The 27,054-nt window shown below is 45.2% G+C and overlaps 1 protein-coding gene across 1 annotated transcript; it reads right to left on the reverse strand.

Moving 5' to 3' along the window:
• Nucleotides 1–1,844: 1,844 nt before the first annotated feature.
• Nucleotides 1,845–22,757, reverse strand: LOC117354791 (ly6/PLAUR domain-containing protein 2-like). The gene is made up of 4 exons (XM_033932771.1): nt 22,661–22,757; nt 15,376–15,434; nt 5,485–5,604; nt 1,845–2,160 (listed from the first exon to the last, which is right to left on the reverse strand). The coding sequence occupies exons 2-4, from the start codon at nt 15,431–15,433 to the stop codon at nt 1,934–1,936; spliced, it is 405 nt and encodes a 134-aa protein (XP_033788662.1). The 5' UTR covers nt 15,434; nt 22,661–22,757; the 3' UTR covers nt 1,845–1,933.
• Nucleotides 22,758–27,054: the final 4,297 nt, after the last annotated feature.

The following is a 27,054-nucleotide window of genomic DNA, read 5'->3' on the forward strand; positions in this document are numbered from 1 at the left end:
GGAATGGAAAGGGTAGATGTTCACCCTTTCCAAAAATACTAGGACTAGAGGGCATGCGATAAAGCTACTAAGTAGTAGATTTAAAACAAATCGGAGAAAATATTTCTTCACACAGTGTATAATTAAACTCTGGAATTCATTGCCAGAGAATGTGGTGAAATCAGTTAGCATAGCAGGGTTTAAAAAAAGGTTTGGATATTTTCCTAAAAGAGAAGTCCATAGGCCATTAGTGAGAAGGCTTGGGAAAATCCACTGCTTATTCCTAGGATAAGCAGCATAAAATCTGTTTTACTACTTGGGATCTAGATGAATATGGGGGACCTGAGTTATCCACTATTGGAAACTGGATGCTGGGTTTGATGGGTCTGCAGTCTGTCCCAGTGTGGCAGCTCTTATGTTCTTATGTGAGCCAAGTATAGGACAATCCAACCATTGTGACATCACTGATGAGGATGGCTCTTAGGCATTGGTGGAATGAGGCATTATGACATCACAGTCTCAGCTCTGGAATGTTGCTACTCTTTGGTTTTCTGTCAGGTAGTTGGGACCTAGGTTGGCCACTGTTGGAAACAGGAAACTGGGCTTGATGGATGGATCTTTGGTCTGTCCCAGTATGGCAATTCTTATGGGTGCCTATTCCAGTTCTAAAGTCTCTGGTCTTTGCTTTTTTCAGACAGGGAACAATGAGGATGAGGAGACAAGGAGAGGAAATGAGAGAGACATTTTATCTGTTCACTAGCTGATGCCCCGGCGTTGCACGGGTATTTAATTATAGCAATAACACTGTAAATGGATTGAAATAAAGATACTTTATAGTGGTGAATGAAATTATTGTTTTACAGCTTAATAAAAAGTACAATATTCAAATTATAATGTGAAATATTTGACAAAATGAATACAATACAACTAACGCAAAACGTGATTATAAACAACAATTTTAGTTTCACCTCCTGGAGCAAGAATGGGTGAACCCACCCTTGAGCAAGCAACATAGAGTTGTGGGCCGCGAGACCCCCAGAACATATCACCCCAGGTAGTGAGGGATCTGCATACCAAGTTTCGTTCAAATCGGTCAAGCCGTTTTTGAATTACTGTGAGAATGGCAGCATTTTACATTTTTTCCATTGACATGAATGGGTGAAATCTGATGTTCTGTTTGTAGCTCCGCCCACGTGTGCAGGTGGGCCGCGAGACCCTCAGAACGTATCATCCCAGGTAGTGAAGGATCTGCATACCAAGTTTCGTTCAAATCGGTCAAGCCGTTTTTGAATTACTGTGAGAATGGCAGCATTTTACATTTTTTCCATTGACATGAATGGGTGAAATCTGATGTTCTGTTTGTAGCTCCGCCCACGTGTGCAGGTGGGCCGCGAGACCCCCAGAACATATCACCCCAGGTAGTTGGAATTACTGTGAGAATGGCAGTTTTTTACATTTTTTCCATTGACATGAATGGGTGAAATCTGATTTTCTGTTTGTAGCTCCGCCCAGGTGTGCAGGTGGGCCGCAAGACCCCCAGAACATATCATCCCGGGTAGTGAGGGATCTGCATACCAAGTTTCGTTCAAATTGGTCAAGCCTTTTTTGCGTGATCGCAGCACATACATACATACATCCGATTTTATGTATATAGATAAAGAAACATGTTTTGATATAATATTGAAAGTTGAAGAAATAAAAATATGATTTACATGTGGAGGAGGAATGAGAACTTTATTTTATATCAATCTATAGCATAAGCACCCACAGAATGATAAATCCTATAAGCTACGTAGCGAGCAGAGCTAAAAGTCAGTGGCTGGGCTGATTCCCAATGTATGACGAAAAGGTCTATGTGGCTTCCATTCGCTGTTCACTCTACAGTCATTTGGTGCTACCAACAGATTAAATGGGTCTTCATCGATTCGGAATCCCCCGTTGTTTCTCACGCTCATTAGCGGGCAGTTCGGTGTAGGAAGAAGATGGAAGCCATGCACATCGGCAGTGCCACCCGGCCGGCTCTGATACCCGTAGCCTTGCCAGCGCTCAAACCTCGGTTATTGCAACGATCGCTGTTGCAGCAGAAAATAGGGTTCGCGTCCCCGATTGTGTCTAGACTCGATGGGAAGCATTGCTTTGCGCATCCTCTCGTGACATGCTCCGTCCCCTGAAAGGGAAACCCTGGGAAATCAAAAGAGATTGAAAATGGATTTTAAGGAAGTTCATATTTGAACAAACGTTGAAAAGGAAATAATTTTCTTCTCAAGTCTATTCTATAAGTGGTGGGGGGAGGGGGGGAACTGCTGAAAATTTAGCACGGAAGTAGCATTTATTGTGTAGCACCATAGGTAGAACTTGTCCCGTAGGAGGTAGTCCTATAAGTGGGTGCCTAAAAATATGTGCCCAGAAGATGCCTGGTAAGAGCCTATTCTATAAAAAAACATACAGTGGTACCTTGGTTTACGAGCATAATTCGTTCCAGAAGCATGCTCGTAAACCAAAATACTCTTATATCAAAGCGAGTTTCCCCATAGGAAATAATGGAAACTCGCTTTGATACGGTCCCACCCCCCGAGGCCAGCGGTGCTGCTCTATCCCCCCCCCAAGAACCGGCATTGCTCTCCCCGAAGGCCCCCCTGTGATCCAGCACCCTCCCCCCCGCGATCCGGCACCCCCCCGCGATCTGGCCCCCCCCCCCCCGCCTGCGATTCGGCACCTCCCTGCCGCAATCTGAAGTACCCCAGACCCACCCGAACCCACTTCTTACTGTCATCTGGGCCTCGGCATCGGCACCGGCATGTCCTGTGCGTTGGTGCCGGTGCCCGAAGATCGGCCTCCTCTTCTTGCTGGGCCTTGAGCATCTGCGCATGCTCAAGGCCTGCGAGTTCACGCTCTCTCCAAGATCTCCGATCGCGGGGGTGGGGGTGGGGGTGGGGAGAGTGCGCCGCTCGCAAATCGAGGCACGCTCGTTTTCCGAGGCGCCGATTTTGCGAATGTTTTGCTCGTCTTGAAAAACACTCGCAAACTGGTGCACTCGTAAACCGAGGTACCACTGTACGTGCCCACCACTTTATAAATACCAGCCTAACAGAGCAGATAATACTCTTGTCCCAGGTACATTAGATAGACTGTGAGCCCACCAGGACAGATAGGGAAAATGCTTGAAGTACCTGTATGTAAACCGCTTTGATTGTGGTGGTATACAAGTCCCAGTTCCTTTCCCTGGTGCCATTATGCCTCATTCCACCAATAAAAGCCAACCTCATCATTGATGTCACAATGGCTTCATTCTTCTATACTTGGCTCACTTCTGATATTGTATTGGAGGAGAGTGTGGCGCTGTGGTTAGAGCTACAGCCTCGGCACCCTGAGGTTGTGGTTTCAAATCCTGTGCTGCTCCTCATGGCCCTGAGCAAATCACTTAATCCCCCCATTACCCTAGGTACGTTAGATAGACTGTGAGCCCACCAGGACAGAGAGGGAAAATGCTTGAAGTACCTGTATGTAAACCGCTTTGATTGTGGTGGTATACAAGTCCCAGTTCCTTTCCCTGGTGCCATTATGCCTCATTCCACCAATAAAAGCCAACCTCGTCAGTGATGTCACAATGGCTTCATTCTTGGCTCACTTCTGATATTGTATTGGAGGAGAGTGTGGCGCTGTGGTTAGAGCTACAGCCTCGGCACCCTGAGGTTGTGGGTTCAAATCCCTTGTGACCCTGGGAAAGTCACTTAATCCTCTATTACCCCCAGGTACATTAGAGAGTTTGTGAGCCCACCAGGACAGATAGGGAAAATGGCTTGAGCACCTGAATGTAAACCGCTTTGAGTGTGGTGGTAAAACTACAAAAAGATGGTATATAAGTCCCAATTGCACTTAGGCCCTGATTTTATAAATGGCACCTGAAACATAGGTGCAGAGGAATGCGGTGCAGAGCACATGTCAATCATGAGGCCACAAACAATGCTTCAGGATTGCTACCGTGGTAGTCAGTCCCCTGCAACAAAAATGATATTTTGTCAGCAAGAAGACCGAAGGTGAGGGCAATGTCAGAACAGGGCAGATAACCCTTGTCCATACTCTCATCACCTTGTGCTTAGACTACTGCAACGCACTTCTCTCGGGCCTCCCGTGCGCCTGTCTCTCACCTCTTCAATCCGATCAAAATTCTGCAGCGCGACTCATATTCCGTGAGAGCCGCTATTCTCACATGACCCCTCTCCTCAAGTCACTTCATTGGCTCCCCGCCCATTTCCGAATACAGTTTAAAACCCCTCTCGCTGACTTACAAGTGCATTCGCTCTGAAGCCCCCCAGTATCTCTCTTCACTTATCTCTCCCTATGTTCCCCCTGTGATCTCTGTTCATCGGGCAAGCCCCTCTTATCTGTACCCTTCTCTTCCACTGCCAACTCCAGACTCCGTCCTTCTTTCTTGCGGCACCGTATGCCTGGAACAGGCTGCCTGAATCAATACGTCGTGCTCCGACCCTGGCGGTGTTCAAATCTAAGCTAAAGACCCACTTTTTTGAAACTGCTTTCAACTCTTAACTCACTGCTGTCAGATACCTAGACCCACTGTATCACTTCATCTATCGTAATCTCCCAACCCTCTAATGTCCTGTCTAAATTAGATTGTAAGCTCTTCTTAGCAGGGACTTTCTATTGTATGGTTAAAATGTTAAGCACTGCGTACGCCTTTCAGTGCTATAGAAATAAGTGTTTCCCCCCAAATAAGACTGTCTTATATTAATTTTGGGTCTAAAAAATGCATTAGGGCTTAATTTTGGGGATGTCTTATTTTTTTCATGTACAACAATTATCTATCCCTTCCTCTCCTCTCCCCCAATTCTTCCTCTTTCCAACCCCCCCCCCCATGTGCAGCATCTTTCCTCCCCTCTCACCCATCCCCTTGTGCAGCAGAACCCCACCGACCCTCCCACGTGAGTGACATACCTCCGCTGCGAGGCCTCCTAAAGCAGCAGGGGTGGGGGTTGCTGAATTGACAAGTCTGATTTTTTCCAGCAAATCAGGCAGCACTAGTGTCAGGGATGGAGTCAGGGAGTGTCGAAGACATTAAGGGGGGTTTGGGGGTTTATCTTAACTAGGGCTTATTTTTGGGGTGGGGCTTATATTAGGAGCATCTTTAAAAATCATGCTAGGGCTTATTTTCTGGGAAACAGTAGTAGAAGGAAGGACATACCAGGCCAAAGAAACCCTCTGGTCCTGCTGGTACTTTTTTTTAAAGTAGAACAGAGGAGTTACCGACAGGTCTGCAGCAGTCGGGTTTGCCAATAGTAAAACCCGACTCAAAATAGCCAAGCAATTGTTAGTGAATCAATCGCTTGGCTATTTTGCATGGCACGATCGGGATCGGATCGCTACAGGCCTCAGTGAATAGTGCAGGAGGGAAATCTGGTCGTAAAGGGCTCGCAAACCAATCGGTTTGCTTAGTGAATCTAGCCCTAGCTCCCCTGTTGGCTTCAGTTTTGTATCTCAACATCTTACCAAAGTCAGAATCCGTGACTTTTGTCTTGCACATCGGCTCATTTTTGGTGCAGTTGACGACTTCCGTGCACTCAGCACTGGGAACGGCAGAAGGACAGTAGTAACACTCCAAAGAAAGAACTGCAAAAGGAAATGAATTATACGCAAATGTGTGAAAAACCAGCTGAGTCTCAAAGTTTTTAAATAAGTTGAAGTATTTTTTTTCAGTAGTCTAGTTTTTAGACCCTGAGGTTGTGGGGTGAAATCCTGCACTGCTCCTTGTGACCCTGGGCAAGTCACTTTATCCCCATTGCCCCAGGTACATTAGAAAGAGGGGAGCCCGCCGGGACAGACAGGGAAAAAGGCTTGAGTACCTGAATAAATTAATGTAAACCATTCTGAGCTCCCCAAAAGTGTGACAAGTTTCAGCCTCTGATAACCAGAGCTGGTATTGTGATGTCATAATGCCTCCTTCCACCAATGCCTAAGAGCCAACCTCATCAGTGACCCACTCATCTTCTTTCTCCTCCATAGTGATTCCTCTGTCCTATTAATCTCTTTCTCCTCAACAAGGCATTTCCGGTCCTATTAACTCTCCTCTTCCCCCTTCTTAAATTCAATCAATTTGTACCTCGCTTAATCTATTGTAAACCGCATAGAACTTAACGGTATTGCGGTATATAAGCTGTTATTATTATTATTATCAGTTATTATTGTTATTATCAGGCTGCTAAGCAAGATGGAATCGATGGGGTTAGGAGAGACACTAACTGCATGGGTCAATGATTGGCTGAGAGGCAGACTTCAGAGGGTGGTGGTTAATGGTACCCTCTCTAAAACATCGGAGGTGACCAGTGGAGTGCCGCAGGGCTCGGTCCTGGGTCCACTCCTTTTCAACATATTCATAGGGGATCTGACTCAAGGGCTTCAAGGTAAAATAACACTATTCGCCGATGACGCCAAACTATGTAATATAGTAAGTGAATGCAGTTTACAGAATTATATGGCGCAGGACCTGCTCACATTGGAAAGTTGGTCCTCAACCTGGCAGCTAGGCTTCAATGCTAAGAAATGTAAGGTCATGCACCTCGGAAGCGGAAATCCATGCAGGACGTACTTCTTGAACGGAGAAACTTTAACTAGGACTTCAGCAGAACAAGATTTAGGAGTAATCATCAGTGCAGACATGAAAACTGCCAATCAAGTGGAGAAGGCTTCATCTAAGGCAAGGCAGATATTGGGTTGTATCAATAGAAGTTTCGTCAGCCGAAAGCCTGAAGTCATAATGCCGTTGTACAGGGCCATGGTGAGACCTCATCTGGAGTACTGTGTGCAATTCTGGAGGCCACATTACAGTAAAGATGTGCGCAGAATTGAATCGGTTCAACGGACGGCCACCAGGATGATCTCAGGGCTCAAGGGTCTCTCGTACGAAGAGAGACTGAACAAATTGCAGCTCTACACTCTTGAGGAACGTAGGAAGAGGGGAGACATGATCGAAACATTTAAGTACCTCACGGGACGTGTCGAAGTGGAAGATGATATTTTCTTTCTCAAGGGACCCTCGGCCACAAGAGGGCACCCGCTCAAACTCAGGGGCGGAAAATTTCATGGCGACACCAGAAAGTATTTCTTCACAGAGAGAGTGGTTGATCATTGGAACAAGCTTCCAGTGCAGGTGATCGAGGCAGACAGCGTGCCAGACTTTAAGAATAAATGGGATACCCATGTGGGATCCCTACGAGGGTCAAGATAAGGAAATTGGGTCATTAGGGCATAGACAGGGGGTGGGTAAGCAGAGTGGGCAGACTTGATGGGCTGGAGCCCTTTTCTGCCGTCATCTTCTATGTTTCTATGTTTCTATGTTTCTATGATGGGTCATTTGGCCTTTATCTGCCATCATGTTTCTATGTTTCTATAATCAGAAAGTTCTATGACATCACAATGCAGGTGTAAAGAGCCTTAGCCTATAGGAAGAGGAGATGCAAATGTTAAGAGCCTTAGCCAATAGGGAGAGGAGGAGAGAGTGGCTGCTGCAGACACCAGAAAGTATTTTTTCACAGAGAGAGTGGTTGATCATTGGAACAAGCTTCCAGTGCAGGTGATCGAGGCAGACAGCGTGCCAGACTTTAAGAATAAATGGGATCCCCATGTGGGATCCCTACGAGGGTCAAGATAAGGAAATTGGGTCATTAGGGCATAGACAGGGGGTGGGTAAGCAGAGTGGGCAGACTTGATGGGCTGGAGCCATTTTCTGCCGTCATTTTCTATGTTTCTATAATCAGAAAGTTCTGTGACATCACAATGCAGGTGTAAAGAGCCTTAGCCTATAGGAAGAGGAGATGCAAATGTTAAGAGCCTTAGCCAATAGGGAGAGGAGGAGAGAGTGGCTGCTGCAGACACCAGAAAGTATTTCTTCACAGAGAGAGTGGTTGATCATTGGAACAAGCTTCCAGTGCAGGTGATCGAGGCAGACAACGTGCCAGACTTTAAGAATAAATGGGATACCCATGTGGGATCCCTACGAGGGTCAAGATAAGGAAATTGGGTCATTAGGGCATAGACAGGGGGTGGGTAAGCAGAGTGGGCAGACTTGATGGGCTGGAGCCCTTTTCTGCCGTCATCTTCTATGTTTCTATGATGTCACAATGGCTGGATTGTCCTACACTTGGCTCACTTTTACTACATTTTGATTTCTAGAGTGGCGCAGTGGTAAAAGCTACAGCCTCAGCACCCAGAGGTTGTGCGTTCAAACCCACGCTGCTTCTTGTGACCCTGGGCAAGTTACTTCATCCCCCTGTTTCGCGCGTGTGCCCCTTCCCTCATCCCTTTTTAATTTCCAGGCCCGTGTCATGCTGGATTCCCGGACAGACTTTCCAAAACCCGACAGTTTGTCCAGGTTTTGGAAAGCCCCGACGAGCTCTGGTCTGGAGGGCCTCTGAGCGTGCGCAGATGACGTCATACACATACGCGCATGCTCCAGGCCTTCCAGACGTGGCCGGAACTCGTTGGGGAGGAAGATGAGACTTTGAAGGGATGGGGCTGGGGTAGAACTGGGCGGGGCTGGGAATGGAACGGAGTGGGGCTGTGCGTCGCTTGTGAGGCTCCAAATATGGTAACCCTACTCAAAAGGGTTCTTGGGAAGAGAGGGGGCTTTTATCAATCATGCTAGTAGCCACTGAGAGTTCTATGCAAATGCATTTCAAGGAGCTCATTAGTATTAAAATGAGCACTCCTGGTAATGCATAGCAGGGAAAGCCCACATCTTAATGTGCAAGATGTTCTGGCAGGTGTGGTGCTGTTGGTAGCTTTGATTTTGCTCGAAGAGGAGCTGTTTCTGCTTGTTTTATTTATTTATTCAGTTTTCTAGATTGTTCTCACATGGGGGAGCTCAGAACAGTTTACAGTACTCCCCCGTTCCAGGAACCCCCGGGAATCTTGAAAAACCGCGAATACGGTTTTTCCTGGGGGGGGAGACTGGAGAGGGCAGCGGGAGAGGCAGGAGAGAGCAGCTGGAGCGCCAGCGAGTGCAGGAAATCGCTCGCGGTATGCTCCGACCGCCTCTTCCTGCACTAAGTCGGGCCTTACCAATCAGGAGCTGCGTGTCGGAGGTGGTCGGAGCATACCGCGAGTGATTTCCTTCACTCGCCGGCGCTTCGGCTGCTCTCTCCTGCCTCTCCCGCTGTCCTCTCCTTGTCGGCGGTTCGCGGTCAGAAAATACCGCGAATGACGGAGAGCGCGAACTGCTGGAACATTGTACTTGAATTTATTCAGGTACTCAAGCATTTTTCCCTGTCTGCCCTGGCAGTCTCACAATCTATCTAATGTACCTGGGGCAATGGGGGGATTAAGTGACTTGCCCAGGGTCACAAGGAGCAGTGTGCCGTTTGAACCCACAACCCCAGGGTGCTGAGGCTGTAGCTTTAACCACTGCACCACGCTGGAAATCAGAATATTGTAAAAGTGATCCAAGTGTAGGACAATCCAGCCACTGTGACATCACTGATAAGGTTGGCTCTTATTGGTGGAATGAGGCATTATGACATCACAATACCAGCTCTGATTATCAGAGGCTGAAACTTTTCACACTATTTATTCAATTTTCTTTACTGTTCTCCTTGGGGAGCTCAGAATGGGTTTACATGAATTTATTCAGGTACTCAAGCATTTTTCCCTCTCTGTCCTGGTGGGCTCACAATCTATCTAATGTACCTGGGGTAATGGGGGGGATTAAGTGACTTGCCCAGGGTTACAAGGAGCAGCATGGGGGTGCTGAGGCTGTAGCTTTAACCACTGCACCACTCTAGAAATCATAATGTAGTTAAAGTGATCCAAGTGTAGGACAGTCAAGCCATTGTGACATCAATTCGAATCCAGAGTTCTTTTCAAGTTCGTATGCTTCTGCTACAAATCGGTAAATGGCCTTTCGCCAAGATACATCACTCCCCACTTTAACCTTTACTGCACCAACAAGAAACTCCGCAGAATTCAGCTATTCGCCTTCCCTTCGCTAAAGCTTTGTCATCTCAAAAGATTCCTAGATAAAACCCTCGCCTTCCAAGCAGCCAAGCTGAACCCATGGCTAGCCCAAATGACACTCGAGGCCCCCACCTACCTATTACTCAAAACCTACCTTTTCAGCAAACAAGACCCTTAACCGACCCTTCCGATAATCTCCGGGCCCCTTGCTCGGCTCATCTCCTCCTTCATGATAGCTCCTATCTTCCCCTTCTTCTACTCTCTTCCTTCCTCATCTGCCAAGTTTGGCTAAATTTGTTGTAAATCCGATAAATTTGTTGTAAATCTACATGTCTATGCGGATCTTAATCTAATTAATGTAAACCGCCTAGAACTCGCTGGGTATGGCGGTATATAAGAATAAAATTCTTATTATTATCACTGATGAGGTTGGCTCTTAGGCATTGGTGGAATGAGGCATTATGATGTCACAATAGCAGCTCTGGTTATCAGAGGCTGAAGCTTTTCACTCATTCATTTTTCTATACTGTTGTCCCAGGGGAATCTCAGAACAGTTTACTTGAATGCATTCAGGTACGCAAGTATTTTTCACTGTCTGTCCCGGTGGGCTCACAATCTATCTAATGTACCTGGGGCAATGGGGGGATTAAGTGACTTGCCCAGGGTCACAAGGAGCAGCGTGGGTTTGAACCTACAACCACAGGGTGCTGAGGCTGTAGCTTTAACCACTGCGCCACACTCTCCCCCGTTCTCTGCTTGGTTGGGCTGAGAACTTTTCAGCGGCCCCTCATATTGTGATGTCATAATGCCTCATTCAACCAATGCCTAAGAGCCAACCGCATTGGTGATGTCACAATGGCTTGATCTCCTATGCCCACTTCCTAGATGCCTTTGCCTCACTGAAATGAAAAGTTTCAAGAAAAGTGTGGAATAACTTGTAAGTTTTATGGCTCCACGTCACATTTTTTTATTTATTCAATTTTCTCTACTGTTCTCCCAGGGGAAGTCAGAATGGTTTATTCAAATACTCAAGCATTGTTCCCTGTCCTGGGGGGCTCACATCTAGCTAATGTACCTGGGGCAATGGGGGGCTTAAATGACTTGCCCAGGGTCACAAAAAGCAGCATGGGTTTAAACCAAGGGTCTCAAAGTCCCTCCCTGAGGGCCGCAATCCATTCGGGTTTTCAGGATTTCCCCAATGAATATGCATTGAAAGCAGTGCATGCACATAGATCTCATGCATATTCATTGGGGAAATCCTGAAAACCCGACTGGATTGCGGCCCTCAAGGAGGGACTTTGAGACCCTTGATGTAATCTGACACATCATTTGTCTAGCTCAGAGGTGGGCCAACTCCGGTCCTCAAGGGCCGGAATCCATTCGGGTTTTCAGGATTTCCCCAATGAATATGCATTGAAAGCAGTGCATGCACATAGATCTCATGCATATTCATTGGGGAAATCCTGAAAACCCGACTGGATTGCGGCCCTCAAGGAGGGACTTTGAGACCCCTGATGTAATCTGACACATCATTTGTCTAGCTCAGAGGTGGGCCAACTCCGGTCCTCAAGGGCCAGAATCCATTCGGGTTTTCAGGATTTCCCCAATGAATATGCATTGAAAGCAGTGCATGCACATAGATCTCATGCATATTCATTGGGGAAATCCTGAAAACCCGACTGGATTGCGGCCCTCAAGGAGGGACTTTGAGACCCCTGATGTAATCTGACACATCATTTGTCTAGCTCAGAGGTGGGCCAACTCCGGTCCTCAAGGGCCGGAATCCATTCGGGTTTTCAGGATTTCCCCAATGAATATGCATTGAAAGCAGTGCATGCACATAGATCTCATGCATATTCATTGGGGAAATCCTGAAAACCCGACTGGATTGCGGCCCTCAAGGAGGGACTTTGAGACCCTTGATGTAATCTGACACATCATTTGTCTAGCTCAGAGGTGGGCCAACTCCGGTCCTCAAGGGCCGGAATCCATTCGGGTTTTCAGGATTTCCCCAATGAATATGCATTGAAAGCAGTGCATGCACATAGATCTCATGCATATTCATTGGGGAAATCCTGAAAACCCGACTGGATTGCGGCCCTCAAGGAGGGACTTTGAGACCCCTGATGTAATCTGACACATCATTTGTCTAGCTCAGAGGTGGGCCAACTCCGGTCCTCAAGGGCCAGAATCCATTCGGGTTTTCAGGATTTCCCCAATGAATATGCATTGAAAGCAGTGCATGCACATAGATCTCATGCATATTCATTGGGGAAATCCTGAAAACCCGACTGGATTGCGGCCCTCAAGGAGGGACTTTGAGACCCCTGATGTAATCTGACACATCATTTGTCTAGCTCAGAGGTGGGCCAACTCCGGTCCTCAAGGGCCGGAATCCAGTCGGGTTTTCAGGATTTCCCCAATGAATATGCATTGAAAGCAGTGCATGCACATAGATCTCATGCATATTCATTGGGGAAATCCTGAAAACCCGACTGGATTGCGGCCCTCAAGGAGGGACTTTGAGACTCCTGGTTTAAACCCACAATCTCAGGGTGCTGAGATACTAGGTTTAACCATTGTATCACTCTCCCCCTAACAGCAGCATCCTGACCATAGGCACGGAACACACATGAACAGCTGCGTGCAAATCCCATGAAACAAACCAAAAAAAAGACACTGTGTGACCACAGCCCTGCACTGCACTTGGCCGATACACAAGAGCTGCGCTTAACCCTCAGCTCTTGTGCACAGGCGCCAGACACAGTTCCTCCCCCTTTCACCGAGGTACTCAGCAAAAATAGTGCATGTATAATTTGCATGCTATTTCTGCTGACAATAGCCTGGCAAATGAAAAGCTCCCCCCACTCCCCCCCAACCCAGTGTTTTCCACTGGGTTGCCGGAGCTTTGTGTATCCTGTCCTAAATATAGGGAATATGCTCAAGGCATGTGCCGCGGAAGCTTTTTGTTCAGACTGGACATAAGGAAAATATTAGCACTTTGTAACAAAGCTTCCAGCGCTACAAGTTCTCTTCTTTGCAACAGATCAAATCCTTAACCCTCCCCTCCCCCTCCTCAACGCTTCCCACCTCTCCCTTTACTTTTTCCCCACCCTTCGACAAGGTACCTCACGAACGGCTACTTAAAAAGCTGTGGTACCACGGGGTGCAAGGGGATATATACCAATGGATCAAACACTGGTTGGCGGGCAGGAAACAGAGGGTTGGAGTAAAGGGCCAATACTCAGACTGGCAATGGGTCACGAGCGGAGTTCCACAGGGGTCGGTGCTGGGACCTCTACTGTTCAACATATTTATTAACGATCTGGAAACGGGGACAAAATGTGAGGTTATCAAATTTGCTGATGACACCAAACTCTGCAGCAGGGTTAGAAACATGGAAGACTGTGAAGACCTGCAAAGGGACCTAACAAAACTGGAAGACTGGGCAAAAAAGTGGCAAATGAGTTTTAACGTAGAGAAATGCAAGGTCATGCATGTAGGGAAAAAGAACCCGATGTTCAGCTACAAAATGGGGGGAACACTGCTAGGGGTAAGTAACCTTGAAAGGGACCTGGGGGTGATGGTCGACACATCACTGAAACCATCGGCGCAATGTGCGACAGCCTCCAAGAAAGCAAACAGAATGCTGGGCATCATCAAAAAGGGTATCACAACCAGGACGAAGGAAGTCATCATGCCGCTGTATCGCGCAATGGTGCGCCCGCACCTGGAGTACTGTGTTCAATACTGTTCGCCGTACCTCAAGAAGGACATGGCGATACTCGAGGGAGTGCAGAGGAGGGCGACTAAATTGATAAAAGGTATGGAAAATTTTTCATACGATGACAGGTTAAAAATGCTGGGGCTGTTCTCCCTGGAGAAGAGGAGACTTAGAGGGGACATGATAGAAACCTTCAAAATCCTTAAGGGCATAGAGAAAGTGAATAAGGACAGATTCTTCAAACCGTGGGGAGCCACAAGCACTAGGGGTCACTCGGAGAAATTGAAAGGGGAAAGGTTTAGAACAAATGCTAGGAGGTTCTTTTTTACCCAGAGGGTGGTGGACACATGGAACGCGCTTCCGGAGAATGTGATAAGCCAGAACTCTGTACAGGGGTTCAAGGAGGGTTTGGATAGGTTCCTGAAGGATAAGGGGATAGAGGGGTACAGATATAACTTGAGGTAGGTTATAGAAGTAGGCAGAAACCACTCCACAGGTCGCAGACCTGATGGGCCGCCGCGGGAGCGGACCGCTGGGCGAGATGGACCTTGGTCTGACCCAGTGGAGGCACCTTCTTATGTTCTTATGTTCCAAGATTTTGCTCCCCCCTCTCATCTAATATGCTTTGTTCCCCCTTCTCATAAATCCAATTGTATTCTCTTACAGTACATACTATATATGTTCTGTATTATCCCTTCCCTCACCTAAATTGTCAATGTAAACTAGTTTTGACCTTTCGATTGCCTTGCTATGTTCTTCTTTCTCAATCGCACTGTATGTAATTTCATCTATTTGTTGTGAACCGCCTAGAACTCTCTGGGTATGGCGGTATACAAAAAAATAAATTATTATTATTATTATTATTAGAAAGAAGAGACAACAAATTTACAAATGAGCAAGAATTAATAAAAACTAGAAGCCTTCCCCCCCCCAAAAAAAAAGCAATTCTTTACACGAGGGAAGAGTAAACTAGTGATAAAAGCAGTAGCTGACAATCAGAGAAGCCGGGTTAAAACCGCTTTGCTTCTTCTTGAGATCTTGGGCAAATCACTTGACCCTCATTGCCTCAGGTACAAACTTACGGCCTCTTTTACAAAGTCGCGCGGAAACAGCCCCGAAGCCCTTTAATTCTCTATGGGCTTTGGGGCCGTTAGCGCAGAGCAGCCGCTAATGCGGCTTTGTAAATGAGGCACTTAGATTGTGAGACCTCGGGGAACAGGGAAATATATATTGTACACTTTACAGGTTATTATAGTTTAGGCAAGATTTGCTATTCCGCCCATCATAATTATCTGCGTGGTTAACAAAATTATCTTCTTTCTAGGCGCGCCCGTGCTCTAAAACCACCTATTCCCTCTTTCAATATGTTGAAAAAGGTGTCGGGGAGGGTCTTACAAAATCTATCATGTCTTGCAAAGACATGTTTTCCAAGAGACACCATTACGCCTAGAGTACCAAAGTACTTGTATTTGTCGGCTCATAATAATTTGCGATATCTTCATTTGCGATGTGTGAATTGTTGGAATATATAAGGATTCCCACAGCAAAACCATTCAAGTAGGTGGCTCTTGCACTGACTTATAGCCAGTTAGGAGAACTATAGGGTTTTCAAACTCATGCATACAAGGTCTTTGCCTATTTTGTGTCTTCATTAAAAAAAAGAACTATCAGAGCCATAAGAGAAAATAAGAAAAGATAAGAACTCTTACCTAAGTCCACATAAAAGAGGGCCAGAAGAGGTACGGTCAAAATTCCCTTCTTCATCATCCTGGCATTCGCGTGGAGATATAAATAAAGAGCAAATGAAACCCAGTGAATGTCGGAGAACATTACATAGCATTTCACAATTTCCCCTTCTACACAATGTGAGGATTAAATCAGACTGGAAGAACGAGTTATCTAAATCTTCAGGTATTGACGTTAAATAATATAACCTGCCCCTTATTTTCAGGGATGCCTTAGTCTTAATTTTTCATAGCTCACCAAAAGCAACCGGCTAATATTCAACCAGTGGAAGGTAAGCGCTTTGCTGACCACCGTTGGTGTTCCGCCCTCATGTCTTGTGGGCAGCATCTTAGTTCTTGCATAAACAAGTATATGAGTGTTTATGCTAAGATGTGTATGCAAAGTGTGCTCTGTGGACTTAAATCCCCAGAAAGCTTTTCCTTCTCCCAGAGAGTCTGGCTGCATCTAGAGAGCATAAGCTCATCCTTCTTTAGCTTCTGGTAAGACCGCAAGCTGCATGAGAACGTAGTTCTAGCGTTGTCCTTTCACTGGGTTTTCATCCTTTATTTCCACTCGCCTAATACAGCTTAGGGTGTGTGGACACCCTCCCAGCTTTCCTTTGGGTAGGCTGTGCTGGTATAGTAAGAAGATTCTATACATTCAGTTGAATTGCCTTCAGATAATAAGTGTTGATTCTTTACTTCAAGTGAAAACGAAACGTAAGACATTGCAGGTTTTGATGAACTCAGCTGCAAGACTGATTGTGGGCATATCACAGATGGCTCATATTACGCCATTTCTGAAGCAGTTACATTGGTTTCCTGTACAATATAAAGTACTATTGATAGTACATCATGCCTTGTATCATAAAGCCTCCGGATATTTCCAAGATTTGTTTGAGTTGTATTGTCCAAGATTGAAATCATGATCTGAACACGATATGAGATTGTCACCGATGAAAGAGAGAACTGTGATACGGTCTAGGGTTGGAATCCTGAATAGCAGGAATGAAATTCTGGAACTCACTAGCAGGCCAGCTACGAATATGTAAACCTAGGGATGTTTTGGGGTGTTTTTGAAAAAAAACAGTTATTTGTTAATGACTCATGTGAATGAAATTTGTACTATTAGCAATAGAGGATACAGGATAGCTTTTGTTATGTACATACTGTATTGCTGTTATTTATTTTGTAAACTGCCTAGATTTTAGTCGGTATATAATTTTTTTAAACAAAACAAATAAATAATATTTTATAGCTGCTCAGCCAGTCAAATTCAGATCTGTACTGTCAGGGCCTTCAGGGGGTTCAGAGAATCCCCAGCACAATATCCAGCCCTGGCACTCGCCTAGGTAAGCAGCCTAATTTAATACAGCTTTTGACAACTAAAAGCTGAAAAAGAGAGAGGTACACAGCGATCTGAAAATAATTGATCCAACTGTGCTCTTCAACATATTGATTAACAACCTGGAAATTGGTACGACGTGTGAGGTGATTAAATTTGCGGACGATACAAAGTTATTCAGAGTAGTGAAGACACGGGAGGATTGCAAAAACCTGAAACGCGACATAAACACGCTCGAAAAAGGGCTGCGACATGGCAAATGAGGTTTAGCGTGGATAAGTGTAAGGTGCTGCATGTCGGTAACAAAAATCTTATACACGAATACAGGTTGTCCGGTGCAGTACTTGGAGAGACCCCCTAGGAAAGAGACTTGGGCGTACTGGTCGACAAGTCGATGAAGCCGTCCATGCAATTGAGGCGGCGGCAAAAAGGGCAAACAGAATGCTGGGAATGATTAAGAAGGGGATCACGAACAGATCAGAGAGGGTTATCATGCCGCTATACTGGGCCATGGCATACCCTCACCTGGAGTACTGCGTCCAGCACTGGTCGCCGTACATGAAGAAGCACACGGTGCTACTCGAAAGGGTCCAGAGAAGAGCGACTAAAATGGTTAAGGGGCTGGTGGAGTTGCCGTACAGTGAGAGATTAGAGAAACTCGGCTTCTCCCTTGAAAAGAGGAGACTGAGAAGGGACATGATCGAAACATTCAGGATAATGAAGGGAATAGACTTAGTAGATAAAGACAGATGGTTCACCCTCTCCAAGGTAGAGAGAACGAGAGGGCACTCTCTAAAATTGAAAGGGAATAGATTCCGTACAAACGTAAGGAAGTTCTTCTTCACCCAGAGAGTAGTAAGGAACTGGAATGCTCTTCCGGAATCTGTTATAAGGGAAAATACCCTCCAGGGATTCAAGACAAGATTGGACAAGTTCCTGCTGAACCAGAACGTGCGCTGGTAGGGCTAGTCTCAGTGCACTGGCCGCTACCGTCTCCTTTTAAGCAGAACAGTAATTATTTGGCTAGCATGCGCTATAGCACGCGCTAATCTTGTGCGTGCACTAAAAACGCTAGCGCACCTTAGTAAAAGGAGCCCTAAGTGTGTTGTAAAGGACAGTTGCGTTTCCATTTTTTTTTTTGGGGGGGGGGGTCAAAGTTTTAATTCCTCAAGTTTCAAGTTTATTTTAAAAAAAATGTTTTCTTTATTCAGTTTTAACTCTTGCAACAAGTGTACAAAATTCAATCAGATAGTTCGTACAAATCACTTGACATTCTAACAATTATTGTCAAATGCATATAAAAAAGACCCCTCCCCCACCCATCCCTTTCATCAGGAATAAACCCACTGGTCTTTGACCTGAGGGCCGCCGCGGGAGCAGAATGCTGGACACAATGGATCACTGGTCTGACCCAGCAGCGGCAATTCTTATGTTCTTAACTAATGCCCCAACTGTCCCCGAGTGTGGCTTTGTCGTTCTCCTCAAGTTTCTGCAGAGTAAGACAGAAGAAAGTGAAAGGGTTACGGAATGGTGAAACAACCGTGTTAAGCGTTTGCACATCTTTCTGCAATTAAACCTTGGGAACGGAAGCCAGTTCACACCCAGAAAAAGACTGTTTACCTCAATTGAATTGTAGTTCAGCTACAAAAATTCTGGTCTAACTAGTTTTCCGAAAAGCCTTGGTAACTGATACATATTTGGCCAAAGGACTAATTCCATAGGATTTGCAGATCCTATAGATGTCAAGGTCATCATGCATAGAGAGTAACTAACCCCCCCTCCCCCCCCACGCACACTTTTACAAAGCCACAGAAGCGACTGCCCCATGGCAAATGCTCCAACTGCCATTAAATCTCTTTGGGCGTCAGACTGATTGCCGCAGTAGCCGCCGCTACCACAGCTTTATATAAGGAGCCCTAAAATATTATCTTCAGCAGTTCATAGACAAAACCGCCGAAGACAAAGGCGCGCGCCGACAACTGAGCGCAAGATGAAAGCGCACGTCGAAGAAAAAGAGTGTTTTTAGGGGCTCCGATGGGGGGTTTTGTTGGGGAACCCCCCCACACACTTTACTTAATACAGATCGCGGCGGCATTGTGGGGGGTTGTAACCCCCCTCGTTATACTGGAAACTTAACTGTTTCCCTGTTTTTTAGGGAAAAAGTGAAGTTTTCAGTAAAATGTGGGGGGTTACAACCCCCCAAACCCCCCCCCCCACAACGCCGCGCGATCTGTATAAAGTAAAGTGGGGTGGTTTGGAACCCTTTAAAACAATCATTTTCTTCGGTGCGTGGCTCCGCGTTGCGCTCAGTTATCTGCGCGCGCCTTTGCCCCGGCGCGCTTTTGACCTGACACCGTCTTCAGCTCGGCTGCATTAAAGCTTTTGATCCCAGGCGTTAAAACTGTGACTTCAGATGTTTCTTTTCAAGCAAAGAGATGCTTTGTGAAAGTACAGTGGTGCCTCACACAACGAACTTAATTCGTTCCAGGAGCAAGTTTGTTATGCGAAAAGTTCGTTATGTGAAACGCGTTAAGTGCAGTGACTAACGACTGCCTGCAGTGCCTGCACGGAAGGATGCAATACATCGGCAGCGATCGTGGAAGCTCGGGCGACTTCGTTGTGTGAAACGAAGTTCGTTGTATGAATCATGACATGAAGTTCGTTGTGTGCAGCGTTCGCTGTGCGAGGCGTTCTTTATGCGAGGCACCACTGTACAAGGGTGGTGCCGAAGTGTTCCCAGCCCAACCAAGAAGACAATGACGTGACACTTTTTTTTTTTTTAACACTTTTCATTTCAATTTTACTTTTTAGTGGGCGAACCTATGCTCCAGTTATAGGTATGAAAAAAAAATGAATGCTGGGGCATAGCAATGTATTTAAACTGGTTTGGGACCTGTTGACATCTTTTACGACTTCTCTGTAGTCGTTTTTGTCTTTAATTTCTGTGCCATTTCCTTACACATCCAGGGTGGGAGGGAGGGAGAGGGGGGGAGGGATTGTATATTATTTTTTTATTAAGTTTTATTTTATTCTTCTTTCCAGCTTATGATTTATCTTTAATCTTATCTATTGTTTTGCCTTTTGTCTTTGTTTTGTTCTATTTCTATCATTTAAATTTCTCCAGAATTCTACTGTTCAACGGCTCCCCCTTCTGCTTCTATTCCTTTCTCTCCTCTCTTCTACCTTCCAAAGTATTTAGATCAATGCTGTCTTGTTAAAATGTTTATTTTATTTTTATTTTTCCTCTAACTCTACTTTTCACTTCTCTATTACCCTCCAGGTACTTTAGTTAGATTGTGAGCCTTCGGGACAGTAAGGGAATTTTTCAAGTACCTTTCTTATTTCTAATCTTAATGTATATTTTCTGTAAACCGCTTAGAACCTAACGGATGGAGCGGTATATAAGAAATAAATTACATTACATTACATTGTACTATTGCATTATTTTAAATAAGTGCAGGTTATTGAAAGAGTATGTACATTTGTGTTATTGATTAATCGACGGGTGGGCAGCTGGGATAAAATGATTGATTTTGAATATCTGTAAGTTGAATGTGCTTTTCTTGACTTGTTATACCTGTGCGTTGCACTGTTAATATTTGAAAATTAATAAAGATTAAAAAAAAAAATGATATGAAATGAAACAAAAAGTGTCATATTGTGATGTCATAATGCTTCATTCCACCAATGCCTACGAGCCAGGCTTGGTTTCCCTACACTTGTCCCCATTTGCCTCATTGAAAAGTGTCAAGAAAAGTGTGGGATAACATTCTCTTCTTAGTTGGGCTGAGAACTTTTCAGCAGCCCCTCATACGTGTGCTTCTGATTACGTGGTCTCTTTATGACTGAATATCTGAGCAATGATAATAAGCAGCAAGTTGCTCAAAATCTAATAAAAGGGATGTTGTGGTACCACCACGAGAATTCCTGAGTTGGAAGGTGGAATATCAGGTACTTCGGAGGTTGTAGCAATTATTCTTACTTCTACAAGGGGCCGCTGAAAAGGGGCCAGTCTCCATCGAGAGCTATATACTTAGGAGGCAGGTGCTGGTGGATGTCATTTGGGTGGGAGAGAGTTGGAAAAGGGGCAGGGGAGAGATGAGGTAGGCACTGGTAGAAGTGGGGTGGGAGAAAAGAGAGGGTGAAAATGGTTTGGTATGGGTTAGAGAAAGGAGGTACATTTTGTATAGAAGTGGGAAGACAGATTCTAGATGGCACAGGGGCGAGGGCAGATGTTGGAGGATGGGGTAAAGAGAGGAGGGAGATGATGGAACAGGGGAAGTGAAACAGGAGATGCTGGATGGAAGGTGAAAGGAGAGACGGAACAGATGTATGGAAGGGGAGATACAAAGAGGATGGAAATATTGATAGAAGGGGAGAGGGGGGTGATGCTGGATAGAAAGGGGAGAGACGATTAAGCTGTATAGAAGGAGGGAGACTGAAGCCTGGACAGAAGAGGGAAGACACAGGAGGGTGATGATGGAACAAGTGAAAGGGGAGAGAGGGGGCAGACTGTATGGAAGGAGGGAAGTGACAGAGCAGGGAGATACTGATAGAAGGGGAGAAAGAGTATGCTAGATGGAGAGGGGGAGATGCTGTAAAGAAGGGGGGAGATGCTGAATGGAAGAGGAGAGAAATGAGCAGATGTTTGGGGGGAGAGACAAAGGAGATAATGATGGAAGGGGAAAGAAAGAGCAGATATAGGGGGCAAACGTATAGAAAGGAGGGGGAAGAAGGCAGAGTTCATGAAAGACTGGAAATATGGTAAAGTAATATAGGAGAGCCAGGGTGTGGGAAAGAGATGGAAAGCTGCTGGTAGACTGTAAAAGAAAGGAAAATTGAAGACTAGATAGTAAGAATGAGTTAAATCTGGACATAGAGGTTAAAAAAATAAATTGAAGAAAGCCAAAAGGAAAAGGAGGTGAGAAACATCCTGGAAAGAGACTTAAGATTGAGGAAAACAAAAACCAGAGAAGTGAATAGCCAGAACACAAAGGTAGAAAATATTTTTTTATTTTAATTCAGGATAAAGTAATGTGGTCACGTGTTTATAAAGATTAATAAATAGAAAATGTTTGGGGGGGGGGGGGGGGCGCTAGAGTGCCTGAGAGGAATGGCAGCCTGATCGAGTTGCTCTCCCTACAGCCTTCTTATTTTCAAAATAAAGACTGAACATCGATTAAGAAATTCTTCTAGAACTTATTAATTCTACTATCAACCTTCTTTTCTACCGGAATATCTACAAATAAAGAAGTGATGGCCACCAATAAAACTGGAAAAAGGCACAAACCGGAGCCCAGATCTCCCTCCAAGACACCTCTGCCACTAACAGAAAATGGCAGCATGTCTGAGGTTCTTGCTGAACTTAAAACCTTGAGAGACCTCATGACAGAATCCAAAGAAGAAATAATGAATGAAACAAGAGACATTAAAGAAGAACTTTCCAACCTGACATCTGAGATGGCTCAATTTAAAATCCGGGAAGCTGATCTTGAAGTTAAAGCTACTGAAGACTGTGTTAAAAGATTAAAGGTCAAATTTTAAAAAATAGCGATTTTAGAACAAGAAATTGCTGATGCCAGCAACCGTGCCCGAAGGAATAATTTGAGAATTCTCGGGGTACCTGAAGGGAAAGAAGGCACTGACATTGTTAAATTTGTGGAGCTGCTAATACCAAAGGTGCTTAATATCACCTTTGAGAGGGAATTTGAAGTGGAGCGTGCTCACCGCATCCCAGCAGCAAAGTCAGCTAACAGCAAATATCCCAGACCTCTGATTTTAAAAGTTTTGAGATATCCACAGCTGCTGCAAATAATGCAGAAGGCTAGGTCACTGGCTCCGATTCAATATGAAGACAATACCCTGCTCTTTGTGCCAGACTTGAGCAAGAGAACTGCTGAGGCAAGAAGGAAATTACTTGCTTACCACCCTCAGTTGAAGAACCTTGGAGCCAGATTCGGTATCTTTTACCCAGCCCGTATGAGAGTCACATTTCAGAATACTACAAAGGATTACACTAACCCAAAAGATTTGGGCTGTGTGCAACTACTCCCCCCCCCCCCCTGGCTTTCGATTGTTTATGTTAACAAGCATGCTAGTTCACTGCTTATAGTTGACCCTTTGAAGTGCAAACTACCTTGCTCAGACACTCGGCTTGATTTTCTGGCCCTACTGTCTGAACTAGAGGTCTGCATGGGAACGGGGATTGTGGGAATCCCGCGGGTTCCGCGGGGGTCCAGCAGGAATCCCCCCTTAACCCATGGGACTCCCACGGGGACCCCCTCTAGCCAACAGGACTCCCACGGGGAAGGAAGGCTTTGGAAGCAGGGTTCGTCCATATAATATAACGGACATGTCAGCCTTAGTAAAAGAGGGGGTTTATAAGTTAATTACCTGAACAGAAAACAAAAAAAGGTTCCACCAAAGAGATTCCACAAGGTAAACAGCAGCACAGACACAAAAGAAACTGGAATTGATGATCCTGTCAGAAGTAATGGCTGCTTTTTATGGGGACGGGCGGGGATGGAGGTAATTCCTTGCGGGTCTGGGTGGGGACGGAGAGGATCCTGATGGGGACGAGTGGGGATGGAGAGGACCCTAGCAGGGACGGGTGGGGACGGAGAGGATCCTGGCGGGGACGGGTGGGGACTTCTGTCCCCGCGCAACTCTCTAGTCTGAACAAGGGCGATTCTCCCTGCTCCCATTACTTAGGACAGACTCGCTGTATGGTAATTTTTTTCCTTTTTTAAAAAATCTTGTTGACTGCCGATACTCCTGACAAATTTGACTAAACTGACCCCATAATGTGTGATTCTGCTTTGAATGACATTCAACACATTCTTTGAGTCAGTTTCGTATATCTAGCCACTTGATATGTTGATGGGTTAGGAGTGGAGTATTGGCTCTCCTCTCCTGCTAACCTAGATCTGGTGTGATGAGAGAATGTATTAGCACCGTTCATTGTTGAATATCATGGCGGCAATCGCACATGGCGCTGATTTCACTGTCATCCAGGTTTGTTTGGTTTTTTTGGTGTTGGTTTTTTTTTTTCTCCTTACCATAGCTTAACCAGTGAGCACCAGTACCTTCTCAACATCTAATCTAGTAAGCTCACCTGCTGACTACTTTTAAATGACCTGCTGATCATTCTGAAGCTAGGCAGAAGGATTACTGCCATGTTAAGTATATTTTATATATTAGACTGCTCCAAACACCTTATGCTAATGCCCCTTACAGCTTTTTGTGCAATCACTGAGTAGTGCTTTGCTTAAGATACGAATAATTGCTGTGAAAGCTGTCTGTTTTCTTGACCTTTCTCTTATGCTTGATCTGAATTGCTCTGATCGCAACTTGTGCTTTGGATCATTAAACTTAATCGCCTCACTGAAGCTCCATGCACCTACTAGCAGGTGATTGCTGGTTCGTATGAGCTGCTACTTCTACTGTTTATGTTGGCTTGCGATTTTATTAGCTTGGATAATACTTATAAGAGTCTGCCCCTTAACTCTGGGTGCCTTAATTGATTATTGCATCTACAGGACTAATATCAGCAATTACTTGGTTTCCTAATTCTGTTATTTGAAATAGGGAGGCTTTCACTAGCCTCTCTATACTTCTACTGTCTGTGCCTTTCTATACATCCGTGATCCTGCGGCCTACTGACATCAGAGAAAGGGCGGGACCGCCGTAAGAGGAAGCAGCACAGACACAGGGCTCACAGAAGGGGCGGGACCGCCGGCAGAGGAAGCAGCAGGACAACGGTAGGAGCTTCTCCATGATGGGGGGGAGGTGGGGAGGCTGTGGGGGTGCGAGCAGTCCTTCGGGGTGGGGGTGCGAGTGGTCCTTCGGGGTGGGGGTGCGAGCAGTCCTGCGGGGCGGTGAATCGGACGTCGGGGGGGGGGGGGCATCAGGCTTTCAGGGTGGGGACAGGACTTCAAGGGGGAGAGGAGAGTCGGGGCGAGCTAAAAGAGAGTCGGGGCAGCCAGAGGAGAGTCGGGGCGGGCGAAAGGAGAGTCGGGCGGCGACAGGAGAGTTGGGGTGGCATGCGCGGTATACGGGTGTGCGCGGTACATAAAAATTTCTTTACATAAATTAGTTTCCTGCGTGCTATACCCGTGTGTGCATTTTACACAGGTGCGCGGTATATGAGTGAAAATACGGTACTATCCCTTCTTGTTTACTTCTGCTACAATTGCCATGTTCATTGACTTACCACTTCACTTCTACTTTCCTTTTCTCCTATACTATGGCTATGCTTCTGGCCTTTTGGTTGATTGATTTGTGTCTGGAATTTGATCCCCTCCCCTCTCTCCTTTTTATTATCTCATATTTTACTTATCTGTTTTTCTCTAGGAGGTATTTCTCTTATTTCTCTGTTGGGTTGGTTTGATTTTTAGTTTGTTTGGGTGTTGTTGTTTTTTTAATCTCTCTCTCTGTTGCCTCTTATTGGTCTGATGCGGATTAGCATCTCTTCTCCAACTTTTCTGTAGTCAGCCTTTGGTTAACTGCGCAAGTACGCAAATCCTGCTATATGACACTGTTTCACTATGATCCTATTGTATAAACTGGCGTGTGTTCCTCTGGTTTTTTTTTTCTCTTATCTGCATTGTTTATATATCTTGCCTCTGATAACCACACTGCTTACTATTACTGTGCAACAAGTATAAGCTTGCAAAGATTTTCTATTGAAGCATTCATATTATTTTTCTATAACTGTGCATATGAATATTACTTACACATTGTTGCTGGGTTTTTTTATTTTTTTTTTCTCAGTCATTCCTATGATGATTATTTGCTTCTGATGTCCTTAATGTGCAAGATTGCAGACTCTATTATAACTTTCCTGTCGCACTACGCTTCTTTTGCAGCCTTGGACTGTGGTTTTCACTCACGCTCATTGCCTATATATTACGCTTTTGATTGGGCATAACGATTGATGTTACTGCGTTAAAATTATATGCTGGCACGGATTTGTTATTGATGTATACATGCTACTTTTCCCTGAAAATACCTATGGTCATTACTTTTCTATGTTCCTGTTATGTCACTTTTACAATGATTACCCACTGTTGATGTTCTTATCTAGTTTAGTTCCTCTTTTCTGACGCTGTGGGGAGACTGGCTGGTTGGTTTTCCTTTTCTTCTCTCTATCCCATAATGTGTTTTTTTGTGGGATGTTTTCCCTGCATGGGGAGTGGTAACATGCCTGCAACTTTACCTTGTTATTCCTGCACAGAGTTGACACCGGAGGAAAATTCCCTTGAGCCATTGAGATTACTACTATGGATAGATCTTGTCACTATTCGCACACTTGTCAATGACATTTAATATAATATCACTGAATGTCAGGAGCCTTAATAATGTTATTAAAAGGAAGAAAATTTTGTCCCACCTAAGCTCCTTACAACCGGATGTTATACTACTACAGGAAACACATTTGAGTGCTATGGAGGCTAACAAAATACGGTTTCCATAGGCCCACTTGCCTTACTCTTCTCCTGCAGCGGGGAAAAGAAATGGGGACCTTACCCTAGTCAGAAATAGACCAGATGTCACTGTTCTGTAGTCTTCTAATGATGTTAGTGGAAGATGGGTCCAAGTTAACCTGTATATTAATAAATGTTCTGTATATGTTACTAATCTTTATGCTCCAACGTCAGATTGCCCTGAGTTTTTTGAGGAAATTGCAAATCAAGTTGTGAACTCTAACTCTATTTTAATCTCATTCTGAACCCGAGCCTTGATAGGATCTCTTCAGCAACATATAGACCAACGAAGGCAAGTGCTGCTTTGCTAGACATAATGACACAGCTGGAGTTAACCGATGCTTGGAGAATGCTTCATCCGAATGATAAGGAATTCTCATTTTACTCCCTGCCACATGGATCCGACTCTAGGATTGATGTTTCTCATAAGCACCTCACTTCTCCAGTCCCTTACCGACTCCTCTATCCATGAAATATCTATATCGGATCATGCCACTATCAGGCTTACCCTGGACAACTTAGTATTGCCTATGCCATCCAAATCATGGAGGTTTAACTCGTCACTGCTTTCAGAAGATGGATTCAGAGAGCATGTGGAAAAAGCTATCTCCAAATTTTTTCTTTTTAATATTCCTGAAGATACCAGCTGGAGTGTCACCTGGGACTCCTTCAAAGCATACATCAAAGGAGTGATCATGTCGTTCAGCTCGATGGTTAAAAAGAAAAATGCTGCAGAACTCCGAAAACTTGAATCTCTGATCAAAACAAAAGAAGTTGCGCACCAATCTGATATCAACAATCCTCTTCTCATGGGGGAGTTGCAGAGATACAGAT

The sequence above is a fragment of the Geotrypetes seraphini genome, chromosome 2 (genome assembly GCF_902459505.1).
Source record: "Geotrypetes seraphini chromosome 2, aGeoSer1.1, whole genome shotgun sequence".
NCBI lineage: Eukaryota > Metazoa > Chordata > Amphibia > Gymnophiona > Dermophiidae > Geotrypetes > Geotrypetes seraphini.